This window comes from Diadema setosum, chromosome 20, assembly GCF_964275005.1.
Source record: "Diadema setosum chromosome 20, eeDiaSeto1, whole genome shotgun sequence".
Classification (NCBI taxonomy): domain Eukaryota; kingdom Metazoa; phylum Echinodermata; class Echinoidea; order Diadematoida; family Diadematidae; genus Diadema; species Diadema setosum.
This window is the reverse complement of record NC_092704.1, coordinates 28,827,831-28,850,031: the sequence shown is the minus strand read 5'-3', so window position 1 is coordinate 28,850,031 and position 22,201 is coordinate 28,827,831. Positions and strand designations below refer to the sequence as shown.

Here is a 22,201-nt window from a genome sequence, read left to right as displayed (position 1 = left end):
GTTACAAGCAATATTCTTCAATGCATTTTGATGGGTTAAACTAAAGCTGCTTGGCTACATTGGCTCAAACGTAAAGGAGAAATTCATGACTACACGTACTTCGTATAACAGACATAGCTAAAGTTCAATTTGCCCAATCTTTCAATGATAATGTATTGATATTGTGGGCAATACAATGTACCCAGCAATGCATTGCTGATGATGAGGTCTGCAGCTACATGTATAATGGTACGATGTACTTTGGTTTTCAGCCAGATATGTTGGTAAGCGGTGTGCATACCAATGACCAAGTGCAACAATGCCCTATACCAGTCATCAACCACTGAAATTCTTCAGAACACAATGACAATAATTTAAAGAAAAATAAGATCAAACATTAATCCAAGGGATTGTGTGCCTGTCATGAATGATCATGATGAAGAAGCCACTTCAGAGTTAGCTCAAGGGCACATTGGTACAAATGACTTTCTTTTTTTTTTTCAGTCAGTTAGGGGCACTTATGAGATTTATCAATCCCGTTCAAAGAAAGAATGAATTTGTGTAGAGCAGATGACCAGAATGAGCCATCAATTATAACACTTGGGAAAGCATCCATTTCATTATTTTGCACTAAATGTAGTACACTGTATTAACAATCTCTTTCTATTGATATTGCCAAATACCGCATTAGTTGTTGGGTGGCTGTGCTGGCAAGCATTTATAAGGATTACAGGAATAATCATTACATCACAGATGCTCATCCCATTAAATTTAAAAAACCAATGTGCCTGCTGGTACGAATGACCTTTTTTTCTGCTCCTGCAGAAAGTTGAACTGCAAACTAGCTGGTACAGGCAACATGTTGGTCACATGTGTAGCTTGGTGGACTGCTGTTGCTACAAGAGGCATAAATTCCTCTTGAATAAACTTGCACTTGCTATGTAATCCAGTAGCCTTATTACAGTAAATACGGTTGTGTTTGTTTTGTTTTGTTTTTCTTTCTCCCCGTTAAGGGCACAATGAAAAGGCATTCAATTATTAACCTGTTCAGGACGGGCTGATTTTGCTGTAACATGCATTTCCACTAGACACCTGCCCGAGTATTCTCGGGACTCGTTTTCAATGGGTCAAAAACCTGTTCTTGCCACATACACATTTAAATGTTTGGAATCCATATGCATGTGTAAGTTGCTGCTCTAGCAGGCAGGCCTTGGACAATACTTCTGCTTTTACAGGAACAACTTTAGTTTTAGAAATTATGCATGAATGTGGAATGCATTGGTACAGTAAATTGGGTTTAATAGTCATAATGTGTAGGTAAGGTGTCAATAGCACTGCCCCCTCTTTGTGGGTCAAAGGTAATATAAATCCAACTCCTCAGTTTGGTGTAACGTGTAAGTGCCCACATTGCCTGAACTTGCGAGACTCAGCATTTTTTTTTTTTTTTTTTATTGCCACTTCAGTTCGTCAACCATAAAATCTTACTATGATGTGCATGTTTTGTAAGTCAGAGTAACCCAATCAAGAGTGCCAACAGCAGTTGTCCCACATAAAAGATCACTGTGATGCAGTACGGATTACTAGTTGCATGACAACGTAATTTCCCACATGACGACAATACAAGTAGTTTCGTGATGGTTGACACAGAAAGTACACGATATTTGCTGGTCAGTGGAAAAAAATAATGGTTAAAGTCTGGAACAAAAACCACAATTGACACTTAACTGCAGCCTCAAAAACATTCTTTCGTGAAATAACCCCTTGTCCCATCCCCTCCTTGCCCCCCCCCCCCCCCCCCATTATCAAAAACAAATACAACTGGTAGTGCTCACAGCTTTGCTTCCAGGAAACATCACCTAGTGAAGTCATTTATTCCAACCAGTAGATGGAGCTTTCTAATCAAATCAAAATACACCATGTATCCTCCATTTGGGATTGAGCAAAGCGTAATGCACACCCCGTCTGGGGATTGTCCATCAGTTGTCCGTATTGTATAAACACTGAACACAGAGCTCACGACCCCGAGGCCTCCTCTTCTGAACTCGACCCCGCCGACTTGGCAGCCGACAGAGCCTCCACCGTGCTGAACATGTGCAGACAGTTATCGGCTCCTCCGCAGAGCAGCAGCTGTATAAATTAATTTGAGAGGAGGTGATAAAAGAAGTTACTTTTCAGAAGATGATTAAGGTGTGCTTATTACATAAATGCATTCATAGCCTGTTGGTAGCATTAATGTGCACTATTGTCACTCTAATCCAGTAAAGCATGGTATTTCAAATTTCTCTCTTTTGTAGATAAACTCAAGAAACCCTACTGGTAAACAACAGGCATACACAGAAGAGCAGAACAAGCAAGAGGGGAAAAAAAACACTGGAACTTGTAGACATGTGTACAATGTACATAAAATGTATATTTCACCAGTCTTGTGTTGGAATTTAAACATTCTGAAGGGATCATCGAGTATTTAATGCTGTAGTTTTCAGTAAAGGAATACAATGGGCGACTTACCTCCGGTATTGACCAATCAACTGCAAGAATCTTCTCGTCTAAGCCAGTCATATTGAAGAGTGGTGCCTTTGGGCTGTAATGGAATTAAAACAATGCATAAAACATAGCAGACTGGACACTTGAATGCTAAATGTGCCCTTCCACAAAAACAACTACAACAACAACAACAACAACAACAACAACAAATTAAAGGGTTCTCATGATTTGTAGGAGTATACATATAGTGTAAATGCACTCAGCAATTATTAATATTTTTTACTTTAAATATCACACCATCCAACATAAACCTGTTATAAAATGATCGTCTAGAAAGGGCACTCAAATCACGCCTACCCAAAACAACTTTGCTCACAATGTTGAAAGTCACCCAAGTAGCTTTGCAGACATGCTAACGAGGGACATTACACTAGAAGTTAATATTGCAAACAATGAGCATGTCATTTCCAACCCGTAAAAAGATGGGATCTCCACAAATTTTCATCTCATCTCTGGCAGGTCTTGTGTATGTACAACATGAGCTACAGTACAAATACGTCCTTATGAAAAATTAGCACAGGAAATAAAAAAAAAAAAAAAACGAAAACGTAATGCCTCCGGCGACACTTCATGTCGGAGGCATAAAAATGTTACATGTGCATGTCTTTTGGAAAGACATGGACACATACAAAATATCTGTAGTGATATCTGTAGTGTCTTACTTTTTTGGGGTGAAAATAATGCTTAAATAAATTCATGTTTAACTGAACAAAAAAAAAAAAATTCTTTCAAATTATAGTGTGTGTCAGTTACAACTATATAAAAAGTATGTTCAATAAAAATGTTCAAAATGAAAATACACAGTGCAATCAATCACAATCAATGTACACGTACCTTCGGATGTCCCAAAGCTTGAGAGCCTTGTCATATGACCCTGATAAGAGTTGATTACTGTTGCTAGGAGACCACTGAACTGACGACACCCAGCCGTGGTGGTGAGAGAGAGATGATTTCACAACAGAGCCCTCTGTGGACAAACGGTAAGGACATACATATGTATTTTCATTTTGTTTGTTTGATCATTTGTTCTTTCAGTCATTCATTCACTCATTCATTCAGTCATATGCTGTAAACCAGAGACATTTTTCATAGTGACATGAAATTTTCACAAATTGGAGCTGACTCCTTTTTCTGTTGCATGAAACTTTCACAAATTGCAACTGGTGTTCAGTGAATTCTGCAGACAAAAACCTTTCACATGCATTCCACTTTCACAAATCTTGGTTTTTCGCAAAATTCACAAAAATTTCATGCACATGAGAATTTCTGGTTTTACAGTACAATGTATGTACACATTGGTTGCAGAGCAGTCAGTGCCAAATTGTTAATTCATCAGAACTTGATGAGACAGTGTTTCTGTACAATCTCTATCTGTGCCATACGTATACTCTATTTTTTTTATTTTTTTTTTTTAATTCTTGAATCTGGATTTACATTGCCTGCACAACTAGCCTTTCACACTAGCACAGTCTTGAGAGAGCATTTTCGTGACTGACCCGCAAAATGCTCTCATTCTAAATGTGTGTTCCCAATGGGAAAGTGGTGCCTCTATCGTGAGTGAGAAAAAGGGTGATAGAATGGCGCACCTTTTGACCTCGTGTCCCAAAGCCTGATGTGTCTGTCCACACTGCCGCTGGCCAGGAGACCACACAGGGCAGAGTATGAGATGCTCAAGAAAGCTTTTGTGCCAGTCTGGAGAGAGAACAATCGGGAATCAAACATTGCATTTCACTCACTGACCTTCTTCATGACTTCTCAAATTGGAAAAATATTATGCACAGTTCTATCTTTTATGTGATCACACATCACAATACGTCAGTCAAAAGAAGTTGCATGGGTCAATTTCCAAGTAAACCTGGAAAGACTTGTTTTAGGGAGAGTAAATGTTAATTTCACATTTTTGGCATTTTCTAAAGGATTAATCCCTTTTTGGAACAGTTTTGTAAACATATCTTTCAATGGTCTTTCATACGTGGTTCACACTTTATTTTCTCCAAAGAGACACATGATTTTAAAGTGTGAATGAAAACCTTTTAAAAATATAAATCTTTATCAGGTATAGCATTTTCACTTTAACATAATCATTTACACTTGAAGATAACCATGGCTCGAAAGTGCACAGTATTGTGATAACAACCCTTTCATATTGCCTTTTTTTTCCTTCTTTTTTTTTTTTTTTTTTTTGCACATGTTGAAGAGTGAGTCGGTATGTTCCAATGAACCTTTTAATCTTCGCTAAAGCTCTATTTCTGAGTGGTAACTTTCCTTGGCACTGGAATTTTGATCATGTATTATCAGTTAAATAGATAAGAACATAATATTTGTATGTACAGTTTTTAAGAGGAGGGTGTAAATCTCAGCTGAGGATTTCTTCTTTGACAATCTGACTCCTTATACTATATCATCTCATCAGGTGAATATTGATGGCTCTGAGATGCAAGGTCTTACATAGTTATCTGTGATGCTGTTCACAAACTAGAACAGTAAGCTCTGCAGTATAAAGTGTTAAATAACTAAATCAATAATGACAGCTGGACAGTCCAAGACCCAGTCTCGTGAAACAATTACTCTCATGAATCAACATATGCCATAAACTTGGTGTATGTTTTATTTTCACTGCACACACACCAATATACAGTTTCAGTATGACATTCCAGATGTTATATTGTGTAGAATATGGATTACTGATTAAGAGACTTTGACATATTGTTATTAAAGACCACATAAGCCATGCAACAATTAACCTTTACTGTGCCTTACTTGCTGGTTATAACTCATACTGATTCCTGTCCACTTGTGATATTTTTGCATGCTGGTAAATTCACGGCCCAACCGTCATTCACAAAATTCATGAAAAATTAAATCCTGCCGAAAATGACAGCTCTTACAGCAGGAGCCAATAATGGTAGCTGTGTGAACAGGCCTTTAATATAATACCAACACATCATCAAAATCCCCATAATCCTCAGTGTTTCACCACAGACTCCTTGTTGAACTGAGGCATGGTTACGCCAGATTGCAAGGTCAAGTTGAGAGGAGATGCTACCGAAAGCCAATAAGAATGAAGGGAAAATGTCTGGACACATAGGCCTGAATTCACGAAGGTGGTACAATCTTTGTCCATGGTTTAAACCATGGACAAAGACCATAGTTTTGTATGGGGCGCTAAGTGTTGCATGGCCTATTTCAAAACGAAATCAGTCATTTCGTTGTCGAAATGATCATTTCGTCGAAGAAATGAACATTTCATTGAAATGACTGATTTCATAACGAAGAAGGCCATGCGACACTTGGTGCCCCATACAAAACTATGGTCTTTGTCCATGGTTTAAACCATGGACAAAGATTGTACCACCTTCATGAATTTGGGCCAAAGGGCTGGCACAGCTTACTTCTAACCACTATGAGCAGTTCTATCCTCCCTCTATCAATTCCCATTCACATGATCACACCCACCAGGGTTGCTGCGTTGGTGCCCTGCTGCACGTCCCACAGCTGTATCGTGTGATCCCATGAAGCACTGCACACCTCATGGCTGCCGGTCCACACAACTGAAGATACGGCCTCCTTGTGCCCATCCAATGTAGCTATTGGTGTCTAAAATAGAGCACATATAGTAATGTATACATATTAATAAATTCATACACACATGCATGTATGCATGTACAGCAGTGGTCAATAGTTAGAAAACTTTTACAGCATTTATCTGATAATGACACGACCACTAAATCATATAAGTATCACATTATTTTTAAGATACTAATTTAGGGGAACATTAACTCTGATGATGAGGGGTTTGTGGGTTAAAAAAGAAGTTGTTCACTCGATCAATAAATTTCACTCATTTTACAATTCCACTCTGCTTTAATAAGCTATTAAATTCCCCATTTTACAGACATAGCAACTTCAAACATACTAGAACTCCTTCTTAGGCATGTCTACATCTTTTTTTATTTTCTTTCTTTCTTTTGGAAATGAAAACAGATTTATGCTGGAACTGTAACACCTGTACCTAATCAATCATTAATCAATGGAGAAAATAAAATCAATGAGCAAACAATATACTACATATATCATTGCCACGATCAAACATTTACACGACAGAATTCCTTCCTTTGTTTGGTGCCATTTGTGATGTTATTGAAGAAACAAACAAACAAAAATTAATGCAAACAATATCAGCTAAATCAAACTAGGAAGGATGATCAACATTTAGAAACAAAAAGAAAAGTGTGTCAAAAGTTACAGTAAAATATGTCGTTATTTACTCTAGAGGTAGCAGCTTGCAATTAGGCAGAGCAAATCATGCTATCACGCACATAAAAAGTTTGACAGCTTGCATTACGCATTTAAAAACCAATTTTTTTGTCAAGAAAACAGAAAAAAAAAAATAACCCATTGAAGACGAGTCCTGAGGAACACTCTAGCAGGTGTCTATGGGAAATGCGTGTTATAGTAAAATCAGTCCGTCCTCAACGGGTTAAAGGTCCAGTTTACTTTTGGGAGCAGTGAATTAAAAAAATGTTCAAGATATCACATTTGGTGCATATGTGTAGGTCTGTTATATCACAAAACATCCTACCATATAAAATTTTTGCAATAAAGCCTAAACGATAAGGAGATATCAGCATTTTTCTCATTAAACCCTAACTATAGACGGTTTAGTCTGGAAACATTTTTATCATAACTATCGTTCACATTTTGTGTATTTAACAATACTTAACATTGATTATACGGATTCAAATTTTTGCAGTGGTTGTTTCTATCCCTGACTTACATTTTAGAACTATTTTAAAGCACCAATGCTGGGTTTTTGTTTCTTCTGCAAATGCTATATTATGCCTTTAAGATGGTAAACTGACCCTGATGATTGGTGCTGAGCCATCTCTCCTTGCCCTCTTCTTCTGTTGCTCCTGGATTTCTGGAGGTTCCTCTTCACCTGAACTTGGTACTGAGTATTTTCAATGTTTGAAAAATAAAATGACAAGATTTGCAGCATGATATGATTTCCTTGTCTTGAACAATACAATGAATACAAGAATTTTGTGGATTTTGATCCCTCCCCCCCCCCCCCCTTCTTCTCCATGCTAAAAGTCAGGGGGTGCCATATTCACATACAAAAGATTTTATGGTGATATAACAAGAACAGCTTTCAAAAGGATATATTGATTCATTCTAGAATTAACTAAATGCTTTGACGCATCAACAATTTATAAGAAATTAGTAATGATTGCAAAGCCATTACCAAGAAGTGAATCCACAATTGTACTGTCAAAAAAAAAAAAAAAAAAATCTAGTGTAAAGATGTCCATGTTTTGATTTCTCTTTTGATATGAAACACAACATTCATCTCAACGTAACTATCTCTTTTGAGATAATTCTAAATCATTACACTGCCTGAATTTCTTTATTGAGAAATGAAATCAAAGTTTGATAGATAATCACTCAGCCACAAACTCACCAGCTGACCACAGCTTTAACATCTTGTCGAAAGAACCACTGCATATCTGTAATATGAGTCAAGGACAAACACAAGATTGCTGTAACGGTTGCTTTCTCCCTGTTTTTTTTTTTTTTTTTCAGAAGTGAAATTGTGCTGGGAATTACAGATAATACTCACAAGTGTGTTTAATCATCAGCAAACAATAAGCTGAAAAATGTCTTTGTATAAACACTTAAATACAGGTTGCTACCATGCCTTCATCGGCATGATAAAAGAGCATCTTTACATCAAACCAGAGTCAATATCCTTTCCTGGACAAATAGCAAGTTTCACAAAATTACTCAAAGTACAGAGTCGTCATAACATATACCATATCACTATTAGCATGAACATGATCAGAATTGAACGATAACTAAATATTTCTATCAAACTGTAATCCATCATGATGAGCCCCAACAAACAGTATCTTGTCACTCAGGATCAGCCAATGCCATCATTTGAAAATATGCAATTGTTTACATCGCAGATGAAGTCACATTTTAGTATTTAATGGAGGAAATAATCTCCCTCTCTCAAAACATGCTGACTGTGATTCTGCTTCTCTGAGTCATGAACTGTGTGGAAACATGGAAATGAATTCACAATACACTTGTACCAATTCCCCCTCATAACACTCAAAAAGTTTGACAGAAGGATGGTGTACATGAGAGGCTCATTATAACTACTGTATACGCTGTTATTTTCGCGTACAGATATTTTCGCGAATGACGAGGCCATATAGACATTTTCGCGAGATGTTGTTTTCGTGAATTGACGCCGACGCTTACGTTAATGCACTATTAACAGGGCGCATGGAGACATTTTCATGTGTTGTTTAATTCGCAATTCAACTGTGATTTGCGAAATTCACGAAAATTAAACCCTCGCGAAAATAACAGCTTATACAGTAACAGTTTCTGAATGACATGGCTGAATCTTGCTGATATTTATGACTGACATGTTTAGGCCAGTCCACATCTGTTACCGAATGACAGCTACGTTTGTGTACCTACAAATGTATGTTACTCCTCAACCCTTTAGAAACTGAAGATTCTATACCTAATGGCCTATTGTTCCCTAGAAGGTAGAGCAATATTACTCCCATTTTGACAACTTTCTAAATAGTGCAAAATAGCTCACAACATGTTTATCTTTTTTTATTACAGTGTATACGTTATGTTAATTTGAAAGCCTATTAAGACTTTACTAATACTAAGACAGTTGTGTGTCACAGAAGTCTGACCTACTTTTGTTGACCTTTGACCTCTTTCCAATTACTTATATACTCATATGAAAACAATAACAATGGTAAAGCATAAAACTATAAAAATGCGGACGGGTAGTTTCTGACATTTCTGGGAGTAAAAAGACAGGCGGTTTGGGGTAGTTTAGGGTAGTTTGGGGTGGTTTGGGGTGGTTTGGGGTGGCTTGGGGTGGTTTGGGGCGGTTTGGGGCGGTTCAGTTACTAATGGGTTAAAACTCACCCTGGTTCCTGACTGGTCCACCGCCACCGAATCAACACTCTTTGCATGTCCTCTACACGTATGCAATGGCCTGGCTTGCTTCTCATCCTCCTTCCACTCCCAAATGATGAGAGTCTGGTCATGTGATCCACTTACAAGCAAACTCTCTGAGCCACCTACAATGAGCAGACAGCATAAACAGGATGTGATTATATGTACTCCATATCATTAAAGGCACTGTCTACCATTGGGAGCAGAGATTTAAAAATGTTACAAGTTATCACATTTGATGCATATGTGTAGGTCAGTTGTATCACTAAAATCCTACCATGAAATTTGGGAATAAAGCCTAAAATATAAGGAGATATCACTGTTTTTCTTAAAGACCATAGCTGCACCCAGTTTTTTCCAGAAACAATTTTATTAATAACTATTGTTCACATTTTGTACATTTAACAATACTTAACATTGATTACACTGATAAACATTTTTACATTGGTCGTTTCTATCCCTAACTCACATTTTAAAACTATTTTGAAGCACTAAAGCTGCATTTTTGTTTCAACTGCAATTCAATAAATACCTTTAATGATACTGTTCAAAATTTGCTGTTTATCTGAAAGCTTACACTCCTCTGATCCACTTCATTCCTTGCCAGTAGATTACTACATGTAGCTACGGCTACAATTCCTTGTAAACTTTAAAATTCTTTGATTCACAACATCCATATCATTTAATTGAAAATGTGTAAAGACAAGGTATTCATAAAACTTCAAGAGGAAGGCCCATCTTCATCTGGCACCACAGAGAGGCTTGAAATATCTGAACATCATTGGTACACTGACGGGGAATGAACAAGTGAAACAAGGAAGACTGATGCAGACCCTTCAAAAATGAGGACTGCTAGCTTGCATAAACTGTACGCCGACATGAGAGCAGTTACTACAGCAGCAGCTGGGAAACTGTAATTAATCAGTGATGGCAAGCATTGTAATTATTCATGCATCCACTCAATGATTGCAAACATGCTTATAAATGACGCTGCAGATCAACTTTGTAACTGCGATTCACCTGTTGTGATCCATTTGACGCATTTCACAGGATCGGTATGATACTGTAGCGTCGCGACATTCTCTCCGTCCTTTCCCCACAGCCGAACACCGTTGTCATAGCAACCTGTAAGAATTCTAGGGAGATAAACAGAGAAAACTCACCATAATGCAAACACTAAAGTTTTTATCATCTTCATCCTCTTTCTTTTTGGAGTTCTAGGTAAAATTCATACGAAATGGATTATTTGCACTTACATTGTAAGTCAATTCATTCTACAAAAATTTGGTCACAAGTGCTGTATAGATTTTTATAATATCATTATCATTATCATCATCACTATTATTACCTAATGCTGGTTTATTATTTTGGTATTTACATACCTGTATATATGTACAATGCTCAGAAACAACTTTGATGGTGATGCATAAAGTTATCAAATGTCCATCACAGATGTGCATACCAAAATGTATTGGCATATAAGTTATATGAGCGAGTTTAATCCGGTCACTGATGAACAGCTTCGACGTCTCATCATGCTATCTCCACCAAAATCTTGCACTCTGGACCCTCTTCCAACTTGGCTGCTCAAAGAGTGCCTTCATGAGCTGCTTCCGGTTCTTAAAAACATCATTAACACATCATTGTCATCGGGTATAGTTCCAATACCTTTCAAGACATCTCTTGTTTCCCCTCTGTTGAAGAAACCGAACCTAGATCCCGATGTCCTGAGCAATTACCGACCAATTGCCAATCTGCCATTTGTGAGTAAGCTTCTTGAAAGGATTGTGTCTACACAGTTAATGTCTTATGTTGACAGTAATCATCTGCTTCCTACAAACCAGTCAGCATACCGCAACCTCCACTCAACAGAAACTGCCTTGTTGAAAGTGCTCAACGATCTCCTTCTTGCTGTCGACAAGGGCAATGAGGCTGCTCTTCTTCTTCTTGACTATTCGGCTGCGTTTGACACGCTCGACCACACGTTGCTACTACAACGACTTAGTGATGACTACTCCATCACAGGCACTGCCATCCACTGGATCAAGTCATATCTTCAAGATCGCACACAGAGGGTGATAATCAATGGGACCTGTTCACGTCCTAGTCCTATCAGCTGCGGAGTTCCGCAAGGATCCGTTGCCGGCCCCCTTCTTTTTCTCCTCTATACGGGTCCACTCACCAGAATCATCAATTGTCATCATGGAGTCAACTACGCTATGTATGCTGACGACACTCAAATTTACATAACTATGTCACCTGGCGATAGGATTGCTGCTGTTAATTCACTGAGAGAATGTCTCAACGACATCAAAGCCTGGTCCACTGCCAACAGACTCCGTCTGAACGAAGACAAGTCTGAACTCATCCATTTCTCATCACAGTTTAGGAGCACAGTTCCTCTATCAGATCTAACTACTCGGGATGGGATTATTAAGGTCTCTGACTGTGTTAGAGACCTTGGCTTTACTTTGGACAAACACTTAACTCTTAAACACCATATCACAAACATTTGTAAGTCTGCATCATGGGGTATTTTCAAAATAGGGAAGATCAGGCGTCTGCTTGATCAATCATCAGCTGAGCGGCTCGTCCATGCCTTCGTCTCCTCCTATCTGGACTACTGCAACTCCCTCCTTGCCGGCCTCCCTCTTTCTCACATATCCCCTCTCCAACGTATCCAAAATTCAGCCGCTAGATTAGTCTCCCTTAGTAGGAGACATGACCATATATCTCCTGTTCTCCGCTCACTACACTGGCTTCCAGTCCATTCCCGTATTACTTTCAAGATCCTACTTCTGACGTACAAAATCACACGTAATCTTGCACCCATATATCTTCAAAACCTAGTCTCTCTCCGCTCCTCCTCTTCTGCCAGACCCCTCCGTTCATCTTCCTCTCTCCAATTACTTCATGGCCCACGTACAAAAACCCGTTATGGTGACCGAGCCTTCTCTTCCATTGCTCCCACTCTTTGGAATAAACTCCCTCTGTATATTCAGAATGCCTCATCTGTCGAATCATTTAAAATTCTTCTTAAAACTCACCTGTTTAATCAGTTGTAATTTTTTTTTTTCTCCTGGAGGCGCACACAGTTATCAATTATTGTACCATTGTATCACATGTATTTGTCTTTTCTTTCTTCTTCTTTTGTTACTGTTAACGCTGATTTTGTTAATGTTATTGTGTTTTCTAATCTATTTGTATGAGTAGCAAAGTGCGCTTAGAAACGTCAGTATGAAGCGCCATATAAATGCAATTATTATTATTATTATATAAGTTATATACGTGTACAATGTAACTCAGGACTACTTTAAAGTGGATATTTTCGTGCGACTAATTCTTCACGCTTGACCACGTACGAAAAGGTTCGTGTGTTTTTGATTCCGCGGAATCAAGACATCAACTACTAGAACATATGGCAAGCAAAAATATTTGCGCGCTTTTATTTTCATGATAGCTTCTGTGAAATTTTCGCGAATGGGAGCCGATGGCCTTATTCACAGCATGAAATTTTTGTGAGTTTGCAGGTTTTGCAACATTCAATGCATACAGCGTAGACAAGATCTTCAGCGTGCATTTAAATTTCGCAAAACTCCGCTCTCACAAAAATTGCAAAATTAAAATGCACATGAACATTCCTCATTTCACACTATCTTTAACACTTTGGTATGGTGCAATTAAATCATCAAGCTGGCTGAACGGTCTCTCTGTTACATTGTTTAACCTTCTGAGGTGTTGTTATTGTATAAACAATTTGAAAACCCACAACTGGTGAAATTGACCTCTGACCCTCTATTGTATTCAATTAAGAATTGTGCCATAAAAATCTGTCACTGTCAGTTTCATTGAATGCTTTACGGTAAACATTGCTATTGACAATTTGCAGTGGAGTGCATGACATACAGACCAACAACATACAGTCTTGTACAACCGTATCCAATGATGCCTGTAGAAAATAAACTAGCTCCACAAACCCGATAATAGGTCTATACATCTGGACAGAGTATGATTCACATGTATGCCAGAAACTCCAGTGAATTCATTGCATGTTCTACAATGCTAATAAGCAGTGACATGCCAACATGCAGATTCCCCCCCCCCCCTCCCCGGAATTTTGAATACACAAATCAGGACACTTTACAACCTATGTAATTTTCCCAGCTACCTACATACGGTAGCATGACCATAAGCTCAAGTATGTAATCCAAACCGCGACCATCTACATGTACATGTACAAATTTTCCTTTTTTCCACCGAGCTGTTAAAACCTGGAACCATCCCATCTGCCAGGACCTGTGGTCGAGATTACCAACCCATTAACATTCAGAGAGGCTGCTCTTCCAGTCATCCGAGTGATGCAGCCTCCTGTCGGGTCACACATGCTCTAAAGCAAAGAGGCATGTTTTTTTACTAGCACTATGCACCGTCACTTGTATTGTACATTAGTGACATTTAAAACCATCCTGCTCATCATGTCACCTCTCACTGATGCACGACACTTCTACCATCACGGGATAGTTCCATGGAGCTGCTGACAGGGATTAATACTTCAAGGTTCAAGGTTCAAGACATGGGCATTGTGACTGATGGGAGAATGTACACTGCGCAATTTATATTATAGAATGGGTAGCGAGAATCTTGCGATCTCATTGGTCGAGAGCTATGTGTTGATTTATACTGGCCGCATGCTGAGTCACAGTGGTAAACAAGTTATCACGCACTTGTAGCTAGAGTACGCGCACTTGTAACATAGGTTCGCCCATTAAGCAAGCGTTAGCACACTCAATACGCGACGCCTATTGGCTAAAACAACCATGCATCAGTTTTTATTATATACCTCATATATAGAATCCTCTCATCTAATTGGTTAAAAGCGGAGTCATGAAAATAGCTGTGCCCCATTTTTGATTTACTGTGCCCGGCACTGGGGCACAGTAAATCAACTGTGCCCTGTAAACAGGTTTGGAGACAGTCGCGACCCCGTACACACAGATCGCTCATATGTACGCACCAATGATACGACCACCGCGCATTCGATCAGCATGCTGTAAAAGAGACTAGCGGTAACCGTGCCCCGTAAATAGGTTTGGAGACAGTCGCAACCCCGTACACATAGATCACTCAACGTACCAATGATACGACCGCCACGCTGTCGATCAGCATTGATTACGAATGCTGTAAAAGACACTAGAATCTATATTTTCGGTATCTATATTTTGGAATCTATATTTTCAGTATATAAAACAAATAATGACTGCTTGATATTCGGGGCACAGTTAAAATTATGTAGGCCCTCGGTGATGTGAAAACCATAACCATGACCTCAGCTTCGCTTTGGGCATAGTTACGGTTTTCACATCACCTTGGGCCCATAATTTTAAATGTGCCCCTCATCAGGCGCGATGGAGCACCCCAATTTGCATCTCATTATCGCCCCGTTCTATTTGAATTTCCAACGGGCATCCACGGCTGCCCGAAACTGTGTGCATGAAAAAGTCAAATCTTTACCTTCTCCTTGTTCCGCTATGCGTGCCGCTAGTAAACTCAAACTTACCACACTATCTAAGTTTTTAAAAACCTTCCTTTTGATGAAAAAATTATGAAATTTGCTGCACTAGAACTTGAGATATTAAAGCGTTTTGAAAATCACCTCTCGCAAAACATGCTCTCTGTTTTTTTCCGACTGGACTATGGCCGGGCTCTAATGTGTCCGAAATTGGCAACATAAGTTTATCAGGCCTCAATCCATATATGGTGAAAGTTTTCGCTTGGTTCCACTTGTACTTTTTGAGAAATCAACTTGTTTCTACAGGGTTTGGAATAGAAAATTGTAGTCAGCGGAACAATTGAAAATGACGTCATTTCTTTTCCCGTAATATTGGGCATGCGTGGTACGTGAGATTCAGGATTTCGTGCTCATTGTTGGTTTGCATGTGACGCAGTCAATTTTGCTGAGTGTCGCACGGCGGTGACTGCTGAGCTGCTGCCGCGCACGCTGCATGCAGCAAAGGGTTGTGTGTGCTGTGACATGCAACGCTACAGTCACGCGATTATATATACATGGGACCAACCTGTACGCTTTGCATTCGTGTCATTTTTGACATCACCTTCTGTTTTTTTCCGACACAACCATGGCCGGGAATATTACGGTATGACATTTAAAATGCAAGCAGATAAATAAATTTCGGTGTACTTTGTTTGAATGGCACTTTGGTTCCGCAATCACACTTCGTGAATTTTAGGATGATTTTCAAAGCATATTTTTGGTAATTTTGCTCGCCAGGTTTTCGCTAAAATTTCACATTTTATCATTGTCAAATCCTTTAATATGTTATATGTGCATATTCGGACATGTTTTCAAATTCAAACTAACTCAATTTTAATCCGAAAATAGGTTTCCTTAAATTGTTATTAGCTTGAGAAGTTGTTTACTTTTTCTCAACTACGCGAGTACATGTTGTTTACTTTATGCAAATGAGGCTCGGCTGCTGATGGATTTCTGCGAGATAATTGGGGTGCTCCACCGTGCCTGTCATAGCAGTCATTATTTGTATACTGATGCACGGTTAACCATGCGTCCAGTAAAAACTGATGCATGGTTTTCGGGCTCTCGTCTCTGGCAAGCCAAAAGGAAATGCATCCAGTAAATTTGTCATCGGGTAACACGATAGAAAAATAGGTTTTTTTGGCAAGAAAGTTACCCATTCTATAAATCAGATGACGCACACGTCTTTTCGTGCGTCAGTCAGAATATAGTGTGCATGCGGTAACTATGGAATTTAGCCTAAACCCACTCGGCTTCGCCTCATGGGTTAAGCATTCCATAGTTACCTTATGCACACAATTCCGACTGATGCACTCAGACCTGTGTGTCATTTGTATACTAACCTGTCGTTCCATCCATGAATAGCACTGACCCAATCATCATGCAGAATGCTCCCCACTGGTTGAGGGGCAGCCTGCTTCACAACATACTCCACCTCAACTACTGTTTCGGTAGAGATGCCGCTAGCCTCGAGGTGACTGGCCAGGGGCAGTCGAAGGAACTCTCCATCGATGAGGAAGTCAAAATCCACATTCTGAATGTCCGCCTCCGCTTTATCTGTCCACCAGTGACACAAAAAGGACAATGCAATGACCTAAAGTTTGTAGCATGTATCTATTTATTTATTTATTTATTTATTTATTTATTTATTTATTTATTTATTTATTTATTTATTCATGGTTTGAAAAAACAACTACCATGGCAGCCTAACAAGGCCGAATTGAGGTAGTTTACATCTGTCACATTTCAGAGCACAGTAGATCACAAAACAACATAGAGATCCATATGACACAATGGTACAATGTGTATGACACAAGTAAGTGCGAGAGAGAGCAAATGATTCGAGCATGAGAATATCTGATTTTAAACACCGACATCTTCAATAGAAAATGCGATATTGGTCCATGGGTACCTGCGTCCATTCACTGGATGTCACCTTATGCCCAAATTCACATGTATTTGTAATTAATACACACTCACAGATGAAAACATATTGTGGGGATATTTATCTGTTAGTACTAGGATTAGACAGTGGAACGAAAGTATCATTTAAATTGCATAAATCTATGAAGAAAAAAAAAGAAGGAAAAAGAAAGAAAGAAAAAAGGTAAATACCCCAAATAAAATTCAACATTTTTAGGAAAATGAATTTTACCTTCATTTAGGAGCTTGTTGATGAGTGAGCTGAGTTCTGGGACACCCACATGCGCCGGCACAGAAAATGGGGTATCAGAAACACGGTATCTGCAATAGGATCAAGAATGTTAGGCAAAGATAAGATTACAGGAATATCAGACCCTGCAATAATGACCGTGTTTAAACAATGAAGGACTGCTCTATACGAGATGATATGCATGAATAATTATGGCACACAGGTTAAGGGACTCAAAGACGTGCTCTTTGCGTGCTCTTATCGACTGATTTGCACTTATACTGAAATGCATATTTGTTATGACCTGTGAGGACTTGAAAATGTCAGACTTCCATTGAAACTGAATTGCAATTATAAAAAATTAAATTTAGAATTGTTGTTTATGTTTTGTAAGGATGTGGCATGTTTCTTTTCAGTCTTTCTTTGGTTATTTCCTTGGAGGTACGTGTAGGTTATACGTACACATCCTAGAGCAGGAAAATTGGTGTAAACTAAATAGAAGGTGATATCCCATGAACCACCACGCACTGAGCGGCAGGCAAGCTTCTCTTTCTGTTTTGACGCTGTGTTCAAAATAGTTGCTGAACAGCAGTTGCTGAACAGGCTTTGATGAGAAGCACCACAGAAGTATGTAGAATAATAGAAATACAGTGTATTAGAAGTGACATCACACTGCAATTTTGACACATTGTACACTGTGCAATATCGCGTACCTTTGCTCTCCACTGCAGGATTATCAGTTACATTTACGATGTTGCATCACAGAAAATTGTCATGATCATGGCGCAAAGTGTGAGGAAGTCTGCTATGAATTACAATACATTTGCAGACCACAGTCTAGCTGGAACACAAAAAATGCTGGAAATCTAACGAACGATAGTTGTGAAAATGTCATCATTTTCTTATTCCAACTCCAAGTGTCACTTTAGTCTACAGAGGAGAGCCGTAAAAGAAAAAAAAACCTTCGGACAAACAGATTTTTCTGTCTCACATTAGGACAGTGAGCATGTGGCAAGGTTAACTGCAACCAGCAGTCCCAAACGCGTAGCGTAGTGGGGCTGTGGACTGTAGCATTCAGGATCATGACGGGTAGTATCGCTGATAAATATCAACTTAAAATAGAAAAATTTCTTCAATTTGAAGACTTACAGGTGAAGCTGAAGTGTTGACAACAGGTAACGTGCAACATTTGGTTCTGCCAATAGTCCCTTTCTGTTCGAATTGATGACTTACCGGTAATGTGACTCGGTCGAGACGAACCTTGGAGAGCTACACTGAATTGACGGCCAGCGCATGCGCACACATCACATGCGCACAAATTTCAAATCCATTGACCGGATAAGATGTCTGTGTGCGCATGCGCTGGCCATCAATTCAGTGTAGCTCTCCCAGGTTCCTCACAACAGAGTCACATTAAGTCATCAATTCGAACAGAAAGGGACTATTGGCAGAACCAAACGTTGCACGCTACCTGTTGTCAATACTTCAACTTCACCTGTAAGTCTTCAAATTGAAGAAATTTTTCAATTTTAAGTTGATATTTATCCGCTATACTACCCGTCATGATCCTGAATGCTACAGCCCGCAGCCCCATTACGCTACGCATTTGGGGCTGCTGATCGCAGTTTAGTGGCAAGGGATGGTACAGTATTGGTGGAGATGAGAATTTGGCTTTTAACTTTTTGCAAGATACCAAGATTAAGAAAACACCATGATATACAATGTAGTACAGAGCACACAAGGAATTCAAAGTTTATTTGATGAAAATCGGGTTTGGAATAACTGAAACATCCAAAAACAAAGTACAACAAAGCGATCGTAACAAACTGTGTGGGTCCCACTCTATATTAGAATCGCTCTTTTTTGGATATCTCAGCCATGGCATTTCAAAACCAATTTTCATGAAATAATAATTGGATCTACATGTAAACATTGAATTCCTCATAGAATTATATCACATGCTCTTTCATATTTCAGAAGAGGTTTCTCATTATCTCACGAAAAAATGTTAGAAACCTGAAATTAGGTCTCAACCAAACTATACGATCCCTTTATTTATACACAGCCCAGTCGCTGTACAGCGTCTGGTCGGGCTACTATACTATATACTATACTACAACGTACAACGTAGGTAGTCGGAGAGGCGCCCTCTAGCTCTCCAACTACCTACGTTGTACGTTGTAGTAGGCTCCTATACGAGAGTGAATGCCATTCAAATAACACGCAAATGAGGAGTGAAGCAATAAGGACGTTAAACAGACCTGATTTCAGCCACAGATTTCGGTGAGTTTTTGACGTAATTAAACAAAAAATCGCATACCGATTATTGAATGATTATCATAGATTACGATAATTCCTTGTATTTTAGTTTTCCACGATTAATAAAGATATTCATGAAGGAGTCGCACAACCACACTGAAAAATGACAACGTCTGCGAAGGAATAGAGGTGCAGCCGCTGTCGCTTTGCGACAGCGGCTGCGTGTAGTTACATAGGAGAGTGATTGCCATTCAATAACACGCAGAAGATGAGGAGTGAAGCAATACGGACGCTCACACTGCACTAGTTCTAGTCACAGACTAACTACACGCAGCGCTGTCGCGAATCGCGACAGCGCTGCACCCCTTTTCCTTCGCGGACGTTGTTATCGCGCTTATATCGTTCACTGTTTCCTTCATGAATATCTTTATTAATCGTGGAAAACTAAAATATAAGGAACTATCGTAATCTATGATCATCATTCAATAACCGGTATGCGATTTTTTGCTTAATTACGTCTAAGACTTACCGAAATCTATGGCTGAAATCAGGTCTGTAAACGTCCTTACTGCTTCACTCCTCATCTGCGTGTTATATGAATAGCATTCACTCTCGTATACTACAACGTAGGTAGTCGGAGATAGTCGGATGACCCCGACTCAAAAAGGTCAAATCATTGCCGGTGCAGCACGCGCGGATCTACTACAAGTTTTACGTAACACATGAAACGCACGGGCGCACGGGCGTAGGTAAAAAGCAACCACTTCTGAATGCGCATGCGTGGTAGTTTGTTGATTTTTTGAAGCTCTCGAAGGAAAAGATGCCACCGCACGATCTATACTCCGAAAAATTCAACAATAAACAGTTATAAGGTCTGGATACCAACAAAACGCCGAATTCAACTCAACAATCAGGAAAATATGCTGTAGGTAAGTGTTGCAATTATATTACTCTTAAAATCATACAAAATAAAAGGTATTTTATGTGATTTTGCCGTCAATAGTGACGGTCGGTTACAACGTTGAAACACTAACACATGTCAGACCCTGTTCACAGTGTCTGGTCAGGCTAGTCACAGACCTGATTTTAAGGACGGATTTCGGTAGGTTTTTGACGTAATTAAAAAAAAAAATATACGCATACCGATTATTGGATGATTATCATAGATTACGGGGATTCCTTATATTTTAGTTTTCCACGATTAATAAAGATATTCATGAAGGAGTCGCACAACCACCACTGAAAAATGACAACGTCTGCGAAGGAGTAGACGTGCTGCGTGTAGTTACGTCGTGCACGTGAGACGATTAGCAGTGCCGTGAAAACAACACATGTTGCTCCGCGTGGGACCACGCTGAAGTCTGAGGAGCACATTCTTTTTGACAGACATTATCAAAGCATATCTTGAAAGAATTAATGATGAGATGATAATTTTTCTAATAAAATTCCTAAGATCTACGATCTTAACTAGATAGTGTAATGCACCATAACTTACTGTTCCTGTTTCGTGAAGAATCGAGTTTGTTGATACGCTCCCACGTTGTCTTCACTGTGCGACGCCATTTTGTTCCCCTGTCGTGTTTTTGTTGTTGTTGTTTTGTTGTTCAGTTTAGCGGAGTTCCAGTGGCGTTTTCTATTCATTCCCCGAGTGAGAATATTTACTGCATCCGTCGTTCCGCGGCACGATTGTGTTTTCTTCAAAAGTAAGTTTATTATTTGAAAGCAGTGCTGTATTCGCTTTACAAATACAATAACTAAGAATTCTCACGTCACAAGGTTAGAAGTTCATTTTAGTGTTGATCTTTCAGTCCATCTAGATTTCTATTGCCTATTTTTTTTCTCATTAACCCAGCTAACATTTGGACGTTTTCTGATCGTTCTTGAAACGTTCCAAGTTCGTTATTTGGACGTTTTGTCATATAAATAAACGTTTTCAGAACGTCTTTTTGTGGAAGGTCACTTTTGACGTATTCAAAACGTTTAAAATGGACGTAATAAAAACTTTTTTTAAACTGTTAAAAAAAAAACTAATGGAAAAATTATATTTCAAAATTTTTAAGAATCTGCAGAAAACCTTTTGGACGAGATATAGACGTCAGAAAACCTTTTTAAAAATATTCAAAACGTTCTGTGGACGTTCTGCGGACGTCGAGAAAGCCTTTGAAAACCGTCTCCCGAACGTTCACAACGTTTTAAGGACGTCTCAAAAAAGTTTTATGACCCTTTCCAGACTCGTTTAGAGAACCTTTTATATCCGTCTAGATTGTCCAGAAAGCCTTTTAAGAACGTCTAATGTGTATTTTCTTTATTGGGCATTAAAAAAAAAAGTAAACGTTATGTGATTATACAGGCACAATCTGGGATTAATTTACCCTAATACTACTCCTATATTCTAATCTGTTCCTAATGTCCTACCGCACCTATACCTATTACATCCTATTCCCAGTTGTTATATCTGCATCACATTCTTTTATATACCGGCAAAAATGTTGTAATGCACATGAAGACATGGTTACTTCAACTAAAATTAAATCACACATACCTTATAATTAGGCCAATAGATTGAAATATGAAAATACCTCTTCATAACACAATTAGAAATTTTGATTAACTGAACAATCAATAACGTGGTTACAATTAACACACAAAGTTTGAACACATGCAGCATAAATACTTTAGATTTCAATGTCTTTTATTCATTTCCACTAGTTTTCAAATTTTAG

General features: G+C 38.8%; 1 protein-coding gene across 1 annotated transcript; it reads right to left on the bottom strand.

The window, feature by feature from the left end:
• Nucleotides 1–1,781: 1,781 nt before the first annotated feature.
• LOC140243578 (ribosome biogenesis protein WDR12-like) lies at nucleotides 1,782–21,041 on the bottom strand. The gene is made up of 12 exons (XM_072323245.1): nucleotides 20,974–21,041; nucleotides 17,223–17,311; nucleotides 16,411–16,624; nucleotides 10,540–10,655; nucleotides 9,490–9,644; nucleotides 7,985–8,030; nucleotides 7,386–7,474; nucleotides 5,980–6,120; nucleotides 4,110–4,215; nucleotides 3,358–3,490; nucleotides 2,488–2,560; nucleotides 1,782–2,106 (listed from the first exon to the last, which is right to left on the bottom strand). Exons 1-12 carry the CDS (start codon nucleotides 21,039–21,041, stop codon nucleotides 1,993–1,995), a joined length of 1,344 nt encoding a protein of 447 aa, XP_072179346.1. The 3' UTR covers nucleotides 1,782–1,992.
• Nucleotides 21,042–22,201: the final 1,160 nt, after the last annotated feature.

Excerpts from the sequence above, each read along its gene's own strand:
- LOC140243578 (XM_072323245.1), bottom strand. The coding sequence starts at position 21,041 with ATGGCGTCGCACAGTGAAGACAACGTGGGAGCGTATCAACAAACTCGA. Across the intron at positions 16,625-17,222 it reads CAACAAGCTCCTAAATGAAG|ATAAAGCGGAGGCGGACATT; the intron begins GTAAAATTCATT and ends ACTGGTGGACAG. Across the intron at positions 3,491-4,109 it reads TTGGGACACGAGGTCAAAAG|AGGGCTCTGTTGTGAAATCA; the intron begins GTGCGCCATTCT and ends GTTTGTCCACAG.